The sequence below is a fragment of the Pan troglodytes genome, chromosome 15 (genome assembly GCF_028858775.2).
Source record: "Pan troglodytes isolate AG18354 chromosome 15, NHGRI_mPanTro3-v2.0_pri, whole genome shotgun sequence".
Taxonomy (NCBI): Eukaryota; Metazoa; Chordata; class Mammalia; order Primates; family Hominidae; genus Pan; species Pan troglodytes.
Genome location: NC_072413.2, coordinates 102,627,949 through 102,643,402, shown reverse-complemented (window position 1 = coordinate 102,643,402; position 15,454 = coordinate 102,627,949). Strand labels below are relative to the sequence as shown.

At 61.4% G+C, this 15,454-nt stretch overlaps 2 protein-coding genes across 3 annotated transcripts; both read left to right on the top strand.

The window, feature by feature from the left end:
- Positions 1-361: 361 nt before the first annotated feature.
- TMEM179 (transmembrane protein 179) lies at positions 362-13,908 on the top strand. Of its 2 annotated transcripts, none has more exons than XM_009428585.4 (4): positions 362-746; positions 8,603-8,740; positions 10,490-10,568; positions 11,338-12,058. In XM_009428585.4, exons 1-4 carry the CDS (start codon positions 442-444, stop codon positions 11,449-11,451), a joined length of 636 nt encoding a protein of 211 aa, XP_009426860.2. In that variant the 5' UTR covers positions 362-441; the 3' UTR covers positions 11,452-12,058. The 2 variants fall into 2 exon arrangements, with proteins under 2 accessions (XP_009426860.2, XP_529658.6); XM_529658.9 differs by lacking the exon at positions 11,338-12,058 and adding an exon at positions 12,075-13,908 and having other exon boundaries at positions 367-746.
- On the top strand, positions 13,864-15,280 carry LOC107968260 (uncharacterized). Its single transcript, XM_016926818.2, has one exon. The coding sequence runs from the start codon at positions 13,864-13,866 to the stop codon at positions 14,416-14,418; it is 555 nt and encodes a 184-aa protein (XP_016782307.1). The 3' UTR covers positions 14,419-15,280.
- The last annotated feature ends 174 nt before the right edge of the window (positions 15,281-15,454 follow it).

Genomic DNA, 15,454 nt, shown 5'->3' with positions numbered 1-15,454 from the left:
ACCTCACTATGAGCACCTTGGGGGTGTCCTCCAACACCCCCCACCCCGCCCTCTCTCTCCTGGTCTCCTTTCTTTAGAGCTGATGAGGAACTGACGACCCAGAGTCGGCCTGTGTGAGGCCCGTACAGGTGGCTCCCGCAGTCTTTAGCGGCACAGGGTCGGTCTCCCCAGGCCGACCTGGTAAAATTCCCGCATCTCCCGCAGGCCGCCCTTCTCTGGCTTGGCCGGGACTGGCCCCTGGACCCCGGGCTCCTGGCCCGCACGCACCAGGAGCTGTCCGCGGTGCTGACCGCAGGCGCTTCCCGCGCTCGGCCGATGCGCACGCGTCCCGGGAGGGGCGCGCGGGACCCGCCGGCGCCGCCACTGCGCAGCCTCCCGCGGCCTCCCCGCCCGGCGCAGCCTCCCGCGGCCTTCCCGCCGCCGCTGTCGCCCGGGCCGGCCATGGCGCTCAACAATTTCCTTTTCGCTCAGTGCGCCTGCTACTTCTTGGCCTTCCTGTTCAGCTTCGTGGTGGTGATCCCGCTGTCCGAGAACGGCCACGACTTCCGCGGCCGCTGCCTGCTCTTCACCGAGGGCATGTGGCTGAGCGCCAACCTCACGGTGCAGGAGCGCGAGCGCTTCACGGTGCAGGAGTGGGGCCCGCCGGCCGCCTGCCGCTTCAGCCTGCTCGCCAGCCTCCTGTCTCTGCTGCTGGCCGCCGCGCACGCCTGGCGCACGCTCTTCTTCCTCTGCAAGGGACACGAGGGGTAAGTGGGGGCCGCTCCCGGCGCGGCGCCCCTTCCATGCCCCCAGCGCCCCCAGACCCACCTCCCGGGGGAGGCGCGCGAGTCCCTCCGTCTCTCAGGCAGCTCCGAGGCCCGCAAATGTCAACAATCCGCCCTCACCCCCTCCACTCAGACCGCCCTTTGTCTACACACACATCCAGGGACCATGACGACCACCGGTCCTGCGTACAAGGCCAGTGCCTCCCCTCCCCAGGTGCGCATCGCCTCCCGCTTCTGGGCATCTGCCCCCTTGGGTTGCAGATGTTGCACCGTCATCACCCAGCAGGCCTGGACCTTCCTGGGCGGGCTCAGCCGGGCCACACTCGCCAGGACCGGCGACAACTCCCAGCCCGGTCTAGGGCTTGCACTGAGCTCTCCAGGTCCCAGTGACAAGGCGAACTGGGGAGCCCCACCCGGCACCATCGCCCCGGGAAAGGGACGGCAGACGGCTGTCTGGAGGGGAGCCACCCAGGCCCACCTCGAGCTCAGGCCTTGGATGGGGAGCTGGAGAGAGACTGCAGGGCGAGGGCTGTGCCTTGTGGGCTAAGCGCCTTCCTCCTCCTGGCCTGCATTTTCCTCTTTCTCTTTCCTGCTCCGGCTAGATACTGGAGCCCATACAACCTGGTTCACCTGGGGTGCGGTGACACCCTTAGCCAGTGGCACCCTGGGGGCCCTCTGGGGGCCCACCCACTCCCTCTGCAGGTGCTCTCTGTGAACCCTCCCACTCCCTCTGGGGGCCCACCCACTCCCTCTGTGAGCCCACCCACTCCCTCTGTGGGTGCCCTCTGTGAGCCCATCCACCACCTCTGTGAACGCACCCGCCCCCTCTGAGCTCACCCACCCCCTCTGTGAGCCCACCCACCCCCTCTGTGAACCCACCCACCCCCTCTGTGAACCCACCCACTCCCTCTGTGAGCCCACCCACCCCCTCTGTGAATCCACCCACCCCCTCTGTGAGCCCACCCACCCCCTCTGTGAATCCACCCACCCCCTCTGTGAACCCACCCACCCCCTCTGTGAACCCACCCACTCCCTCTGTGAACCCACCCACTCCCTCTGTGGGCCCTCCCACTCCCCTGGCTGAGGCCTGCTGTGCCCAGGAGCAGCCTGAGATCCTGTAGAGGTTCCGGGAGAGCACTCATGAAACCCAGGCTCCTCCCAAACTCTGCCCTCACCCCCATCCTTTGTTGTAGGTTTTCACTTCCTGCACACAGGTGGGAGATGAGAAGGGCTCAGAGGGGTGCGGGCGGCAGGAGTGGGGAAGCCCTCCTGTTGCCCCCGCTGTGAGCCCACCGCTTGGTTTTGGCTGAGAGAGGGGCCAGAGAGGGGAAGAAGAGGGGCTTCAGGGAGAAGGGAGGGAGCCAGGACTATGCTGAGTGGGGCTGCAAAATCTGGAGGAGGGGTGAGAATCCCAGTGCCTGTGGGTAGGAGCGCCCTGGGGCTGCTGCAGCACAGTTGCACCAACTGGACTGAAACCCACTTGTCCCACCACCCTCTGCCGCTGTCCTCACAGGGCGCCTTTGCTCTGCTCTGTCCTCCCTCTTTTTACAGGGACACCAGTCACTGGATTCAGGGCCCACTCTAAACTCAGGGAGATATCCTGAGATCCAGAGCTTAATTACACCTGCAAAGATACTATTTCCAAACAAAGTCACAGTCACGGGTACCAGGGGTGGGACTTGGGCATATCTTTCGGGGGACACCATTCAACCCACGACACTAAGGTTCTGGATGGGGGTCAGTAGCAAGCTGGCTGTCAGCCTGGGAGGACCCAGGTACTGTGGGGCCATGGGCCCAAATTGTGTGGCTGGACCCCTGCTCAAGGTGGGGTCAGGCCGGGCGCAGGGTGGTGTCCTGCCCATTTGCAGCCGTCCTCCTTCCCTCAGCCCACTCCAGGGCTGGTGTCCCAAGAAGAGGCTTGAGACGTCATCTGCACCCATGTTGCCAAACCGAAGAGTTGCCCAGTCCATGCTGTGCATGCAGGGCAGGCAGGTGGAAGCCTCCCTGAATGAGACAGGTGTGAAGAGGGAGTGGGACAGCCAGCGAGTAGGGTCAGCCTCCCAACGCTTGAGGTCCCTTTAGTCTGGGAAGCTGAGGGTGAAGGGTGCAGGCCAGGTGGGGCCACAGTTGGTTCATCGCTCACGCACGTCTTCTTCGCCTCCTGGGTGTCCCTCAGGGTGCCTGTGGTCCAGCTGGGGCTGACAGAGGGTGGCTCTCTAGATAGGACCCAGCTATGTGGTCAGAGTGATGGGAGATTTTATAGGGGGTTCCACCAGAAGCTGGGGGACAGGGAGAGGGGAGAAAAGAGCCCCAGAGCTTGCAAGACAGGAGTCCAGGTCGCACAGGGTATGGTCTATTTCGCACACACTGGGCGGCAGACCCAGGGATGCCGTAACAGCAGCTCTGCCTCTTGCCATCTCATGGAAGGTGACTGTCTGTCAGCCATGGCAAACTGCCAGCACCATCTCCTTCCAAAGGCAGAAAGCAGATTCCTGGGGAGTCTGCAGGCCTTCCCAGCACTCTTTGTGGTGTTCCATCCTCCCAAGGGGTGGAGCCGGCTGGGATGCAGGCCAGCTGTGTGGCCTCTGCTGCAGCTCTGCTGACCGGCCCATATGGGATTTAGGAAGCCTTAGACGGCCTGGTGTGCTCAGGCCTGTGGGGGTTAGGGTGAGGGTTAGGGTTGTCGAGGGGGGCTACATTGTGGAGGCTCACCATGGCCTTGACCCCACTGGAGGTCAGGTCCGGGCAGCTCCTGCTGTCAGGGAGGGGCCTGTGGTGGAGCATTTCAGGTTCAGCCCCTTTGCTTCAGTTCAGGGGTTCACCAATCCTCCCACCACTGACCTCCGCCCAGCCTGCTCTTTTCCAGGGACATCTGGTGCCTGTGTCCTTCTTGACCATCAGGAATTAGTGGCTGAGTTCACGTGGTCATGTGGCCACCTGTCCCCCACCTCATGCACTGCACAGTGCATTGGCAGATGGCTTGTGGGGTGACATCTGTCAAACGTGTCAGCACTCCATTGAGTTCTGGTTGTAGGCGAAGGTTGACGCTCTCAAGAGCCATCTCAGGCCATGGGTCCCCACCCTAGGGGACCCCACCCTAGGGGACCCACAGCTGGGTGAAGCCAAGGCAGACATGCACCTTATTCATCTCTGTGTCCTTAGGGCTGAGCACAGGGGATGGTGCGTAGGAGTCCCCAGATAATGTTTGTTGAATGACTGACAGAAAGATGCCTGGGTCCTGAGGCCTGCTGCCTTCTGGTCACTCACCTGGCCCCGATACCTGTGCAGACTCAGTTATCTGGCCTACAGGTCCACCCTTCAGACTTGCCATGTCAGGAAGTTCTGGACCCCTGGGAAGATGGGGTCTGCAGGGTCCAGCGACAGAGCAGCCAAGTCCAACTCAGTTGTTGGTCCAGCTGCATAGACTAGGTGAGCAAGTGCCAGGTAGGTAAAAGGGACTCAGGACCAGCCACGGAGCTGAGACGGGCCTTTACAGGGAGCTCATGTGGTGGACAAGGGCTCTCAGGGCCATCGACGGCCACTGGACGTCCAGCCCAGGGAGGAGCCCACTGACCCCATCAGACTCTGGCCGCTTGAGGTCTGGGCCTGGTTAGGACAGCACATGCTCTAATCCTCCAAAGGGGACTCCACCTCCAGGGGCCACCCGGCTGCCCTCCTGCCAGTGTGAGGGCAAGGCCTGTTTGAGGTCTGTTTGAGGGGCACACGGCAGGTCCAGAGCTTGTGGAGCAGAGGCCATGTCTCAGGTGCCAGCTTCCTCTTCCTATGGGGGTGTCTTTTATGCAGAGTCTGGGCCCTGAGAGCTCGTGCCCAGAAGTGTGAAAATTAGTCTGGGGGTAGCTTTTTGCAGAGGAGTGTCATCTTGATGCTCCATTATTGGCTGCTGAGTGAATGAGTGAATGAGTGAATGAATGAATGAGTGAATGAATGAATGAATGAATGAAAGAATGGATGAATGAATGAATGGAATGGCACCTGTGCTTCAGAGGGGCTTGCCATTTCGGGGCAGAAGGGTTTGCTGAGGCAGCCGTGGGCCTGGGGCAGCTGTGCTGAGGGAGGATTGAGCACGTGGGCTGGCAGCAGTTTGTGGTTGGCGGGCCGGAGGGACGCTGCGTTAAACTCATCTGCCTGCCCGTGCCGGCGCTGAGCCTTCACATTGCTGGGCTTTCCAGGACAGCGGTCACCATGGAGATGGCACATCCTGGCAGGGCACCCTGAGCGGCAGTGAAGAGAGACAGGGTTAACCCTGCGTGTGCCGGGCTCCTGTTCCTGACCACTGTCCTGGCCTGGCCTTGGTGAGGGAGGGGCTGGGTGGCCCTGTGACCTCTGGGGAGTTGGATCCGGGGATGCTCTGGACACATCCAATTCTTCAACGACCTGGACAGCCTGGGCAGGATCCCTGGAAACCGACCAGAAAGGAATGGGAGGAGCAGACCGAGGCTGTCAGCTGGCAGTGGCCCCAGCCTGGGGTCCCTTCCCTATCTCATGGGGAACTCCTCGATCTGGTCATGGGAGAAGACTCCAAAATCCGGCCATTTCATAGGGGTGAGGCTGGATGTTTGAAGTCTCCAGATAATTGGCTTTTCTGTCTGTTGGAGGTTGTGTTGTGGTCCATGCTCAGTGGTGGGAAGGGGACAGTGGGTCGCCTGGGCCCAGAGCCTCTGCCGTATCTCAGGTGCACCGGGCCAGGTATTTGCAGGCACCAGGGTCTTTCGGGGAGACCTTGCCCTTAGGGAGCCCGGCCACACAGGGAAGCTTAGGCCATGCACGTGCCTGTCTAGAATTCGGTATACTATAGATGTGGAGGGTGCTGCCCCACCCTCCCGAGGGGGTTGGGATGTGGCACTGGGTAACGACCCTAGCCCAGCCTCCTCTCTGCACTGTGGTCAGTCTGGCCCTCCAGGGAGGTCTCTGGGATGGCCTGTCAGGGAAGTCTAGGAATGCCAGGTGCCGGAGGGTGCTCCTGCCAGACCGGGTCCCTGGGAGGACCGCAGGAGGGTTGTCCAGCAGGTGGAGGGGTGGACGTGCCCTGTGGGAGCCTGGCAAGGGGCTGTCCCCTGCCCCTACTCCAGCACCATCCAGCGGGCCGGGTTTTGTGAGTCTCAGAGCTGTCATACATGGGACTGGCTCCATTCGCCCTGCCCAAGCCCGCCTGCTCTTCAGAGTGCGTCTCCTTCTCCATTCTCTCTCTGGAGGCTGAAAGGTGTGGACCATGGCAGTGGCCCCTTCCTTGCCTCTGGCTGTGGAGCTGACCCTGGCCGTGCCTCGCCACCACCTTCTCCTTGGCTGGGGCGGAGCAGCTGGTCCAAGACTGCAGAGGTGGGGCAGGCTTACTGCGTCCCGCTCTGTGACTATAGGCCCCTAGCCCCTCATTTGCACCCCCAGGCCAGATGGATTTTGGGGTTCAGAACTGTGTCCTCAGGGTCCCAGCAGCAGCAGATGGCTCACCCAAGGAAGGGTCATTGAAGGAGGGCTGGTTGACAAGAGATGAAGTGGTGGGGTTCATGGGGTCAGTGGAGGTGGTGCTGTCCCCATCCCTGGCTAACGGGACCTGGACGGGTGGGTCACCTGGAGAGGAGCAGTGACTTTCAGTGGAGGGACCTGGTAGCAAATTCCCACCTTGCTCTCCCGCCCTCCCACCCCATTGCCCAAACCCAGCCGGAAGCCAGAGGGCATGGGGTCACTGCCATGGTCCACACCTTTCAGCCTCCAGGCAGAGAATGGAGAAGAAGACGCACTCTGAAGAGCAGGCGGGAGACACTGGCACATGGTGATTCAGGCTTGGGCAGGGCGGATGGAGCCAGTCCCATGTATGACAGCTCTGAGACTCACAGCACACTGGGCCGGAGAGGGACCGAGAATGGCCCCACACCCATCCCGGCGAACTTTTGCTGCTGCTCTTTCTGTCTTCAGAGAGCTTTGGATGTGGTGCTGTGATGGGGGTTGTGGCTTGTCTACTGGCACACGGTACCCACTCTCCAGCCATCTTCAGCCGTGAGGCCTGGCCAGAGGCTCGGTCACCCCCCACGCGTACGTGTGTGAGTCCTGCTGGTCCTGCCCTCATTGGTGTGGTTGTTGGATCACAGCCCATGGCTTTAAGAGTGTCCCTGTGTCCTCTCCCCTTGTCTGGGACTCCCTGGGGTGGCTCAAGCCCTCCCGTTCCTGGGGGGTGGTTCTGCTGTCAGCCCAGCAGTCACCAAAACAGTGTGTCCGGGACTGGGGCCAGTGGACGGGTTCCTTGGAGGCACCAGATGTTACAAAGCAGCCTGGTGCCGCCTGCTCTGAGTTGGGCGCTGTGGCCTGGGTTTATCCTCAGCATGTTGGCTGGGGCACCTCCCGGGGCCAGGACTTCGTCTTTTGTATCACTCTGCCCTCTGTGTCCAGCACAGGGCGAGCAGGTGCTCAGAAAGTGCCTGCTGAATGAATGAACAGACAATGCGCTGGCCTCCACTTTGCCTCATCAGCAGCTGCCGAGTTCGGATGACGGTAGCGTTGATGTTTTCTTGGCTGAGATTCCAGGGAGACCTTGTTTATTAAATGATCGCTGTGAAGCTGTTTCCGTGGGTCACCTCCCTTAGATCCAGTGTGCTGACAGCATGCAGGCTAACATCGAGCCTGCTGGCAGGTGAGAGGCGGGAGCAGCCCCTTCTCAGCCATGCTGCTAGTGCTGGTGTCTGCCCGTGAGGAAGTCCCCCTCAGGGCTCCCACTGGAGGGACAGTCCCTATCCCTACCCCCTCTCCCTACCCCCCGGAGCCTCCGTGTGCATTCCAGGCTGAGCCCACCCCAGGCCCATTCGAGGGACTTTGAATCTTGATGGAGCAATTCAGAGATGGTGGATGTTTGCAGGCCAGGCAGGAGGGCCGGGTGGGGTGGGTGTCCCGACCACGTGCCTGGTATCCTCAGAAGAGGAAACACGAGCATCCTCTGAAAGCCATGGCCGTGTGCGCCCTGGCAGAGGCCTCAGACCCCTGGGGCAGTGTGGCCCAGCCCTAAGCGAGCTCCTTCCTCATGGCCCTGCCTCCTGCGCTCCCCATGCTCTGGCCCTGGTCAGATGGGCCCAATCACAGCCTGGCCTTTTAAGTTTAAATGGATAAACCAGAGCTGGCCCATCAAGCAAGTCCTACCAGGGGTCCAGGCCACGCGCTGATGACCTGCGGGTGAATGGAAGCTCTCGGCATCACAGGCTGAGGGCTTGTAAACAACAGGCATTTACTGCTCACACTTCCGGAGGCTAGAGGTCTGGGATCCAGGTTCGATGCCTGCTGAGGGCCCGTTCCTCTTGCTGTGTCCTTATCTGCTGGGAGCTCGCTTGGTGGGGTCTCTCCTAGGAGGGCACTCATTTCATTCATGAGGCTTCACCCTCATGACCTCCTCTCTTCCCAAAGGCCCCACTTTCTAACCCCTCAGTGGACTGGAACATATGGATTTGGGGGGACACAAGCACCTGGGCCAGAGTTGCTGGTGACTGTGGCTGGACGGCTTTGGAAGGGTGTCATTCACTTCCACCCCGGGTGCAGCCTCTTTTATGAAATGGTGGGGACCAGGGTTCCAGGTCCTGGGTCTTTGGGAAGGTGTGACCTGCAGCCCAGGGCGGGCACACGGAGCTGCCCAAGGGACCGCAGGCAGGGGGAACAACTCCTTGAGGCCCCACAGGGCCCAACCCAGGAATCCTGAGGGTCCGGGGGGTGCTGCTGGTGGGGGTCGCCCAGGAGATGGCGTCCAGTGAGCCTGCCCCTCCTGTTTCTGGCTGCAGCCTGGGGGCGGGGGTCGCCTGGGAGGTGGTGTCCAGTGAGCCTGCCCCTCCTGTTTCTGGCTGCAGCTCCTTCTTCTCCGCCTTCCTGAACCTCCTGGTCAGCGCCTTCGTGGTCTTCCTGGTCTTCATTGCCAGCACCATCGTGAGCGTGGGCTTCACCATGTGGTGCGACACCATCACCGAGAAGGGCACCGTACCCCACAGGTGCGCCCGCCCCACCCGCCTCGGCCTCGGCCCACCTCCCCGGAAGATCCCTTGACACCCTGCCCTGCTGTGGGTGATCTTCCCTCACGAAGCCCATCCTGAGTCTGCGGTCCCTGGTCCCACTGTGCACTGTGCCCCTGCCTGTGCATACCTGTGCAGCCCCTTCCCTGAGACCCACCCTGCAATGTCAGACAGCTTCCCGCCCTAGGAGCTGGCAGTGTCACACGTCACACACGAGCGATCATCCCTAGGGCTGGATACAGCTGGGGGTGGCTCCAGGTGGTCAGAGACTCTGGCTGCCCCGTTCTTGCCACCAGGGCTTAGATGACAGATCCCGTGCAGCATGGCCCCGGGTCCTGGGAGGCTCGGTGTGGCCACACAGCCGGAGACCGTGGGGCTTCTGTCCTGTGCTGGCTGCATGGGAGAGCCCAGGGAGCATTAGGCTCAGGGCTTTGGTCCTCATGGTGAGGGGTTTGGAAGATGGTGGAAGGGACGGGGATGGTGAAGAACAGGAGCAGAGGAAGCTTCTGGCAGGGTGAGGGTCAGCTCCCAGGCGGGTTGGGGATGGAGGCCTTTGAGCCATGGTGGTCCCTCTGGGATCTTAGCAGGGGCATCATCTGGCTTGTGGGGGGCCCCAGAGTGGAGCACAGTGACTGCCTGCCCCCCACAGTGGGATGCCCCGCCCTGAGGGGCACCATCCAGTGCCCCAGGCCAAAACCCTGGAAGACAAGAACCCTCCAGAGTTTCCACATTTTTCCCTTAAGCAAACCCAGACCTGAAACCCCACCATCTGCAACAGATGCAGCAGAGCCGAAGGGGCTCCCTGCCTGTCTGTTCCATGCCTCCACTCTGGGGTACCTGGGGCACAAACCAGAGGAAAGCAGGAGCACCTGGGTGTGTGGCCCTGTAGGGCCTCCTGTGCTGAGCTGTGCCCTGTGCCTCATCGTGCACTGTCCCAGCTCTGCCTGCTGGCTCGGGCTACCTGCTTCCCAAGAGTGTGGGCAACCCCTGGTACACACGCAAAGTTTCCTTGGCCTCACGGACACTGTTTCCAGCCCTTCAGCCCCTCCAGGGGATTTGGGGCCGCTGGGCCCCCTCTTTCTGGCACCCTGCTCCTGTCAATGTGTCCTGGCTTCACGTTTTATGTTGGGGGTGCAGGACACCTACCGGGAGCCCAGGCCTGGCTCACTCCCGGGCCCTCTGATGCCCACTGCTTCCACAGATGCCTCCATGATGGGGGCAGAGCTTCTGGGCAGCATTGGTGGGGATGCCACCTCCATCTCTGTCTGGCTGAGGCAGCCCTGCATCTCCTGCCTCTGAGACCCCGTGACCCTCAGAGTGTGGGGCATGGGGGGCAGAGGGTCCAGAAAAGCAGAGGCTGAGCTGGCGTCTTCCGGCCGTCCTGGGTCAGGACAGGGAGGGGCCTGGCCTCTGAGACCCCGTGATCCTCAGAGTGTGGGGCATGGGGGGCAGAGGGTCCAGGAGGGCAGAGGCAGAGCTGGCGTCTTCTGGCTGTCCAGGGCCAGGACAGGGAGGGGCCTGGAGGTTTCCTTCCCCAAAGGCTGTCCTGCTCCATGGAGGAGGCATCGAGGCTAACCCTCCGTGGTGTCCCCAGAGACTCCCTGCTGCCCACCCCCCCCCGCCCAACAATTGTAGGGCAAAGCTCCTGGCTCTCTGGCCAGCGGCTCAGCCTTGTCCCGCACTGGCTGTCCTGGTGGTCACCCTCCACCCTATGTCCTGCTGTTTTAGCTGTGAAGAGCTCCAGGACATCGACTTGGAGCTGGGCGTGGACAACTCCGCCTTCTACGATCAGTTTGCAATTGCCCAGGTAGGGGGCTCTGGGCAAGAAGGGAGGCTTGCAATGCTGGGAGGGGGCCATTTACTGCTGGACATTTGCTGAGCTCTCCCCCAGCCAGAGGAGGAGGCAGGCTCCTGTGTGGATAAGGTAGTTAGCAATGGGACCAGGCAGTGGGAGCAGTCGGGAAGGCTTCCTGCAGGAGGTGGGGGAGAGCTGGGCTTTTGTAGGTGGGTTTGGGGAGGAGATGGCCACAGTGAGTTAGAATCAGGAAGTGGCAAGGCCCTGGGGTCTGGGGTGGGAAGTGTGGGGGTGTGGGGGGAGGTGGTGCCAGAAACGAAACCAGGCATCAGATCCTGGGGGTCCAGTGTAGGGACAAGGGCTTTGGACTTTGGTGCTGGCGCTAGGTGGGCCTATTCAGATCAGAGCTGGAGGCTTAGAGGCGTCCCCTAGCCAGGGGGAAGCTGATACAGAGTCCAAGGAAGGAGGCAGGGGATCCCACTTGTGAATTCAGATTTGCCACCCTGCCCTTGTATAAGCTGCGTCCCCTGCTCCCTAGGAGACTTGGTGGAGGGCGATGGTGGCCCCCACTCTGAGGGACGCTATTTGCTGAAATGCAGACATGTGGGGACACATCAGTGGCCCGTGAGGGCCGGAGGGGGAACCCTGGAATTGGGTTTGCCCCTTGAAATTTGCAGGTGTGCCCCAGACGGAGATGAGGCAGATGAGGGGTGCCGGGTGGGGGTGGCTGAGACCAGACACCTGGCTCCTGCCAGCACTGATCAGGGCCCGCTGGCTTCAGGTCCAATTCCGGACCCTAGACTGGCCTCTGAAGGCCCTTGCTGGCCGTGGCTGGCCTGAGGACGCTTCTCCTGGCCAGGAGCCCTCCAAGGGTGCTGGACATGGGTGGGCCTGAATGCTCTTTGCCGAGATGAACTGGATCTGTCAAAGATACCTTCATGCAAATTTAGTGAGTGGAAGAGGCCTCAGGCCTAATTTGTGCCAGTTGGATTAAGGTGTGAGTGCAGTCTGATGGCAAATATGCTCAAATGAGAATCAGCTTAATGTAGCTCAGGCCTGGTTCTGATTAAATTGTTTCTCCTTCAACTGTTTGGAAACAGCGGCTAAAGGTCAATTTATTCCGGTGGTTGGAGGAGCCTCCGCTGTTTACCCGCCCTCCTTAGAGCCGACAGGCCCGAGCTGCTGGAGGAGAAAGCACTCGCCACTGGCCACTGCCCCTCCTCAGGGCCTCTGGCTGGCCTGGAGTGAGGGTTGGTCTGAGTGCCCAGGGCTTTTGCACCAGAGTGGGTTCCGGGAGGGCCACAGGTGCTGGAAAACGATGCTGGCTGCAGGAAGGAACTCAGAAGCTTGATCCTGGGCAGGGTCTTCAGGAGCTGGCCCTGCCCCATGTCCCCGGCCTCCTCCTTCCTCTGAGTCCTGTCCTTTCCCTGCAGAGCAGAGCGTGGGGGCTGGTGGGAGGGGGTTGCACTGACAGCGGACCCCCAACGGCCTCTGACCCTGCCCCTGCCCTCTGTGCAGTTTGGCCTCTGGGCCTCATGGCTGGCCTGGCTGGCCATCACCACGCTCGCCTTCCTGAAGGTCTACCACAACTACCGTCAGGAGGACCTGCTGGACAGCCTGATCCACGAGAAGGAGCTGCTGCTGGCCCGGCCGTCCCCACGCACCTCCTTCCAAGAGGAGAAGAGCGCTGTCATTTAGGCACAGTGCAGGCAGGGGGAGCTGGCCCCGACCTCCCTGCTGCGCTCGGGGGCACGGGCCTGCCTGGGGAAGCAGCTGGGGGGCTCTGCCTGGGCCCTGGCCACATGCAGCCCTGCGTGTGTCCCCTCGACACCACGTGTAGTGAGGTGAGCGCCCCAGTGCCCACCTGTGAGCCTAGCAGTGGACTGGGTGGGTGCCGGCTCCCTGATGAGGATGGTGCAGAGAGACTATGGGTGTGGGGCGGGGGCGGGGGGCACCTCCAGGCCTCGCACAGGGCCCCTTGGCTGTCCCAGTAGGACCTGACTGGCCAGCCTATGTGGAGGGCATCCAGCTTGTCTCCCCCAACCCTGGCCGGATGCTGTCTCCATGCCAGCTGGCCCAGGGGTGGCCAGACGTCACTCAGCCCTGAACGAATTCTGCATGAATTCTGCCATCCAGGCAGAGGCTGCGTGTGGGGAGGAGCTCACGGCACCTTCCAGCCTCTGGCCCCAGGTTGGCCCCCTCCCCAGCTGAGTCCCCCTCCTGGGTGGGTGCCATAGGCCTGGGAGACCCTGTGGCCGGGCTCAGGGAGGCTTCTGAGGCCTGTGAGTTTACCTCACTGTGTGTGGGTCCTGTCTGTGCTTGGCTGAGGGTCAGGGAAGTGGTAATCTGAGCTCCACAGAATTGGGGGCATCATCTGGTTGGGGATTTCGGGGGCACACGTACCACATAGAGGACTGGGCCAGGAGCCATGGCAGGGGTCTGTGTGTGGGTGAGTATGGGAGGATGTGATTGTGAGTGCCTTTGTGCATGGGAGGGTGTGATTGTGTATATGAGTGCATGAGAGGATGTGACTGAGTGTGCATGTGTGGGTGTGACAGTGCAGGTGTGACTGTGCATGTGAAGGTGTCACTGAGTGTGCACGAGAGGGTGTGACTGCATGTGAGAGTGAATGTGTGACTGCATGTGCAGGTGTGACTGCATGGGAGGATATGAGTGCATGAGTGTGCATGTGAGGGTGTGACTGAGTGTGCATGTGAGGTGTGACTGCATATGAGGGTGTGACTGTGAGTGCATGTGTGGGTGTGACAGTGCAGGTGTGACTGTGTGCATGTGAAGGTGTGACTGAGTGCATGAGAGTGTGACTGCATGTGAGAGTGAATGTGTGACTGCACGTGCGAGTGACTGCATGGGAGGATGTGAGTGTGCATGAGTGTGCATGTGAGGGTGTGACTGCATATGAGGGTGTGACTGAGTGCACGTATGGGTGTGACAGTGCAGGTGTGACTGTGTGCATGTGCAGGTGTGACTGCATGAGAGTGTGACTGTGTGCATGTGAGAGTGAATGTGTGACTGCCCGTGCGAGTGACTGCATGGGAGGATGTGAGTGTGCATGAGTGTGCATATGGGTGTGACTGCATGTGAGGGTGTGACTGTTGTGCGTGTGAAGGCTTGATTGTGAGTGTGCCTGGGAGGATGTGAGTGTGAGGGTGTGACTACCTGTGACATGACTGTGCATGTATGTGAGTGTGAGGAGGAGTGTGTAGGTGTGAGTGTCTAGGCAGGTGTGTCTGCAGTGTGTGCAGCATGTGCGTAAGTGCATGTGAATGTGCGTGTGTTGCATGTGAGCATGTGCACGCCTGTGCGTGTGAGCATTGTGTGCGTGATGGGAGCCGTGGGTGCTGTGTGGACAGCCCCTCTGCCCCTCCCATGGGCTCCCACGCCCAGCATCCACCTGAGAAAGGAGGGAGCTGCCTTCCCATTCTGCAGAGTCTGTGTGCTGAGGCCCCGCAGAGGCAAGTGGAGGAGCTGGGATGTGAACCTGGGACCCCAGCGTAGGGGGCTGCTTGGCTGTGGACCCTGCCCCTCAGGAAAGCCCAGGTTCCACCTCCAGAGGACTCGTTCCAGGGCGGGGGCGGGGGCAGGGGCGGGGGGCCTCCCCACCCGGGGCTCGATGAGGGGCTGTCCGTTTCTTGGCTCGAGTGCTGCCAAGTGCTGCCTGCTGCTGCGCCCACCTTCCCGGGGAGAGGCGAGCCCCTGGCTCCCTGAGTTCGTGACCCACCCTGTCCACCATCAGCAGCTGGCTTGTGTCTCTGGGTGGCTGGGCACCAGCCTCCTGGAGGCCACGTGCCTGGGTCCACATGGAGGGTCCTGGTGGGGGCATCATCCTGGGTCCCGGGAGTGAGGCTGGCAGGTGCCCATCGGGGGTGTCAAGTCCAGGGGGATCGAGGCTCTGGGAGCTCAAGGGGGCTCTGGCCTTGGGGACCAGCTGAGTTTCCAGCTGGCAGCCATGTCCTCGAGGGAAGGGGTTTGGACAGAATCCGATGCCCCCTAAGCTGATGGGGTCCCCTGTCTCCCCTTCCAGCCCTGACCCACTGGACATGGGGACTCTTTCCAGTCCGGAGAGCTCCTTGTCTGTGTCCCCAGCAGAAGGTGGGGTGGCTCCTGCCTCACCCTCTGCCCAGCCCTGATCCAGGCCACAGCCATCTAGGGCCCTGAAGGAGGGGCAGGAGGCAGGGGTGGCTTCTGGAACCTGAGGGTTGTCCCCGGTTGGGTCTGTTCTTGGGGGCTGCACTGCTGGATCCCAGGAGCAGGTGTGGAACAGCCCCATGGCCAGGGTGACGGAAATCCTCGGCTGCATGCAGACATAGACCCACCCTGGACTGGGCTGTCCCTGGAGCCCAGACACATCGCCCTGGGAAGGGGCAGCTGGGCCTGCAGTGTGCTGGGCTGGGGCTGGGGGCCCTGGTCGTGGGCTCTCCAGGGTCCCTCAGGGGATTGGGCCTCTCCCCAGACAGGAAGGTGGGAAGTGCAGGCATGACCCGGGGTTCCTGAGGCGGGTCCACCAAGTTGCTTCTGAGACGCCTTCGCTTCTGTCCTGGCTGGCTGTTAATGATATCCCTGTTCTAATTCCACTCTGGCTAAACTGAAAGTAAAGATCCTTAAGCTTACATGTGTCTATTCCTCAAAATCGAAATAAAAACAAAAGCACCCGAGTCTCCAACAGGGATGAGGAGGAGCATGTGGGGCTTCTGTCTGCCCTCTCCGCCTTCGGCTGGCCTGGCTCGTGGTTCTAACTGTCTGTAATTTGTGGGTCACACACAGTGTGCTCAGGCTTTGAGCCTTTCGTGTCCGAAGCTTTTAGGAATTAGAAGTTGGCCTTCCCGAGGTTCTGCCTTCCTCTCTGTACATTTTCTAGTGGCTTCGAGTCTCACTGCTTC

Excerpts from the sequence above, each read along its gene's own strand:
- LOC107968260 (XM_016926818.2), top strand. The coding sequence starts at position 13,864 with ATGTGCACGCCTGTGCGTGTGAGCATTGTGTGCGTGATGGGAGCCGTG.
- TMEM179 (XM_529658.9), top strand. The coding sequence starts at position 442 with ATGGCGCTCAACAATTTCCTTTTCGCTCAGTGCGCCTGCTACTTCTTG. Across the intron at positions 747-8,602 it reads CTCTGCAAGGGACACGAGGG|CTCCTTCTTCTCCGCCTTCC; the intron begins GTAAGTGGGGGC and ends TTCTGGCTGCAG. Across the intron at positions 10,569-12,074 it reads ATCAGTTTGCAATTGCCCAG|TTTGGCCTCTGGGCCTCATG; the intron begins GTAGGGGGCTCT and ends CCCTCTGTGCAG.